Genomic DNA, 1,932 nt, shown 5'->3' with positions numbered 1-1,932 from the left:
TCAACAGTCCTTTAACTTGGAATCCACTTCAGTCCTCTTTCTGCTCCTCAAAACTGCTGGCCATGTGAATAAGCTCCAGAAATCTGCTGAGACCAGTGTCCAAAAACCCCACACTGACCAGGAGCTACCACACTCCATTTCTCACTAGCGCTGAGAGAAAAAAGCCACCCCCTCACATCTGAAAAATAGCTGTAAGACTCCCTGCTCCCATTTCTACTCAGAGAATGAGGGGTCTTGTTTCCCTTACTCTCTCCAGCCCATGGTGTTTTGTTTGAAATGCCATCACCTGCCAAGACTGTGTGGAAGTCACACTCTCCGGGGATGCAGTTAAGAATTTCACCCTGAGTGAGCTGCATGCCCTTGAAAAATTATTTCCATCAAAAAAAGATGGATTAAGAACATTTCAAAACACGTGAGTAATACCAGTTTCCTACTCAACTAAAACACGCAACAGGATTTGCAGCAGGATCCCACTAGCACTGGACGAAACACTCAGTTCAACACTGGGCTGAACCTCATGGCAAGAAAGAACAGCACTGTAGTACCTTAAATATACCATCCATAAGACCCCTGTTAAGCCCACTCAGTGTATTAAGGTTAAGAAAGGTCCTGTCTGCAGGTGAAGGGCCTCATTTACAAATGCAAACATGGCCCTGGCTGGCTCCCAGTCTTTTCCCAGGCACGTGCAGGCCAGGAGAGCTCTCGGTACCTTGATATCTGAGCTGAAGTTATTGATTTTGTGCCAGCCTGCGTTTTCCAAGTGGAAGTTGGCCCATCTTAGGAGCAGCTCTTCTGGGGATAGCTTCATAAGGTCCTCCAGATTTTCACCATCACGAAGCAAGGCAGCCAGTGCTAGAAGAAAAATGCTTGTGAGGTGAAGGAAGGAGATTTCGAGAGGCAAACCTGTATGCCAGAGTCAGAGCTGCAGCAACATTTCAGGGGGAGAAGGGCAGAACAATACCAACTGCTGATTAAGTCAAAATAATGTGGGTATTAGTGGAGTTTTCCTGAGTTGGTTGTTAAACAGAAAAGTATGAATGATCTAGAAAAATGTGTGTAAAAAAAATATGTTCCATTTTCTTTTATAACAAAGTTCTCTGGATTTTACATGCAGTCTTTCAAGCTGATGACAGTAAGCTAAATGTAAATTTACTTCTACCTCAATGAAAAAGTGCTTCCGAGCAGTTTCACGCGCACTGTTAATAAAACACCAGAGAAGCCAAGATAAGCACACTTTCATGGCTGGTGTTTCCCTTGCCATGAATTTTCAATCTAAGCCAAACAGCGTTACCACTTCATGACTGGGAAGTTTAAGTAAAAGACACTGAAGCCCCTCAATCCATCTGGGTGCTCTGACAGCCCGTGCAGGAATCACAGAGCTCTCTGAATGATTGGTAAAGTTTAAATTTTGGAGGCTGTCGTGCAGGACCAAGCGAGCACAGGGGGAGAGCCGCAGCACCGCTCTCCCACCACCAAGGAAGCAAGAGCTCAGCTGCACCACTGACAGCAGCAAGGAGGATTTTAGGAGAACCAAATCATTGCGAACACATTCCCAAAGAGTTTTTTTTTAACTTTTTTTTTTTTTTTTTTTTTTGGAGGAATATGTGCAATTGTCTATAATCCTAAAAGGATGCAAGCAGCTTTTGCCACCTCTCAACACCATTATGTACCTATGGCCAAAGCACATCAGGAGAGCCTGCCCAGCCCGAGGCATCTCAATGTCAGTGCGCTCACTCGCACGCAAGGCTTGTGCCAAGATGCATCTTGACTTACAGACTTGTGTTCAGCCAGTTCTCCAAGGCTTACACACATTACCAGGACGGCACAAACCACCTGCCTGAACCTCCTTCAGAGCTATAAACAGGCTGGAGAGCACTCAGCTTGGCACATGCCCTGATGAACCTGAAGGTGAGTACCCCACTTTCAGCAGAG

The 1,932-nt window shown here is 45.6% G+C and overlaps 1 protein-coding gene across 2 annotated transcripts in view; it reads right to left on the bottom strand.

Annotated features, from left to right (window-relative positions):
* The window catches only part of PLS3 (plastin 3), a 22,380-nt gene that overhangs the window by 7,118 nt on the left and 13,330 nt on the right, over positions 1-1,932 (bottom strand). For both annotated transcript variants that reach the window (XM_010296477.1, XM_010296478.1), the window contains exon 7: positions 710-855. In XM_010296477.1, coding sequence (XP_010294779.1) covers positions 710-855 — 146 coding nt within the window. The remainder of the gene's footprint in view (positions 1-709; positions 856-1,932) is intronic.

This window comes from Phaethon lepturus, unplaced genomic scaffold (genome assembly GCF_000687285.1).
Source record: "Phaethon lepturus isolate BGI_N335 unplaced genomic scaffold, ASM68728v1 scaffold39911, whole genome shotgun sequence".
In the NCBI taxonomy this organism is placed as follows: domain Eukaryota; kingdom Metazoa; phylum Chordata; class Aves; order Phaethontiformes; family Phaethontidae; genus Phaethon; species Phaethon lepturus.
This window is presented reverse-complemented; position numbering and strand designations above follow the sequence as displayed.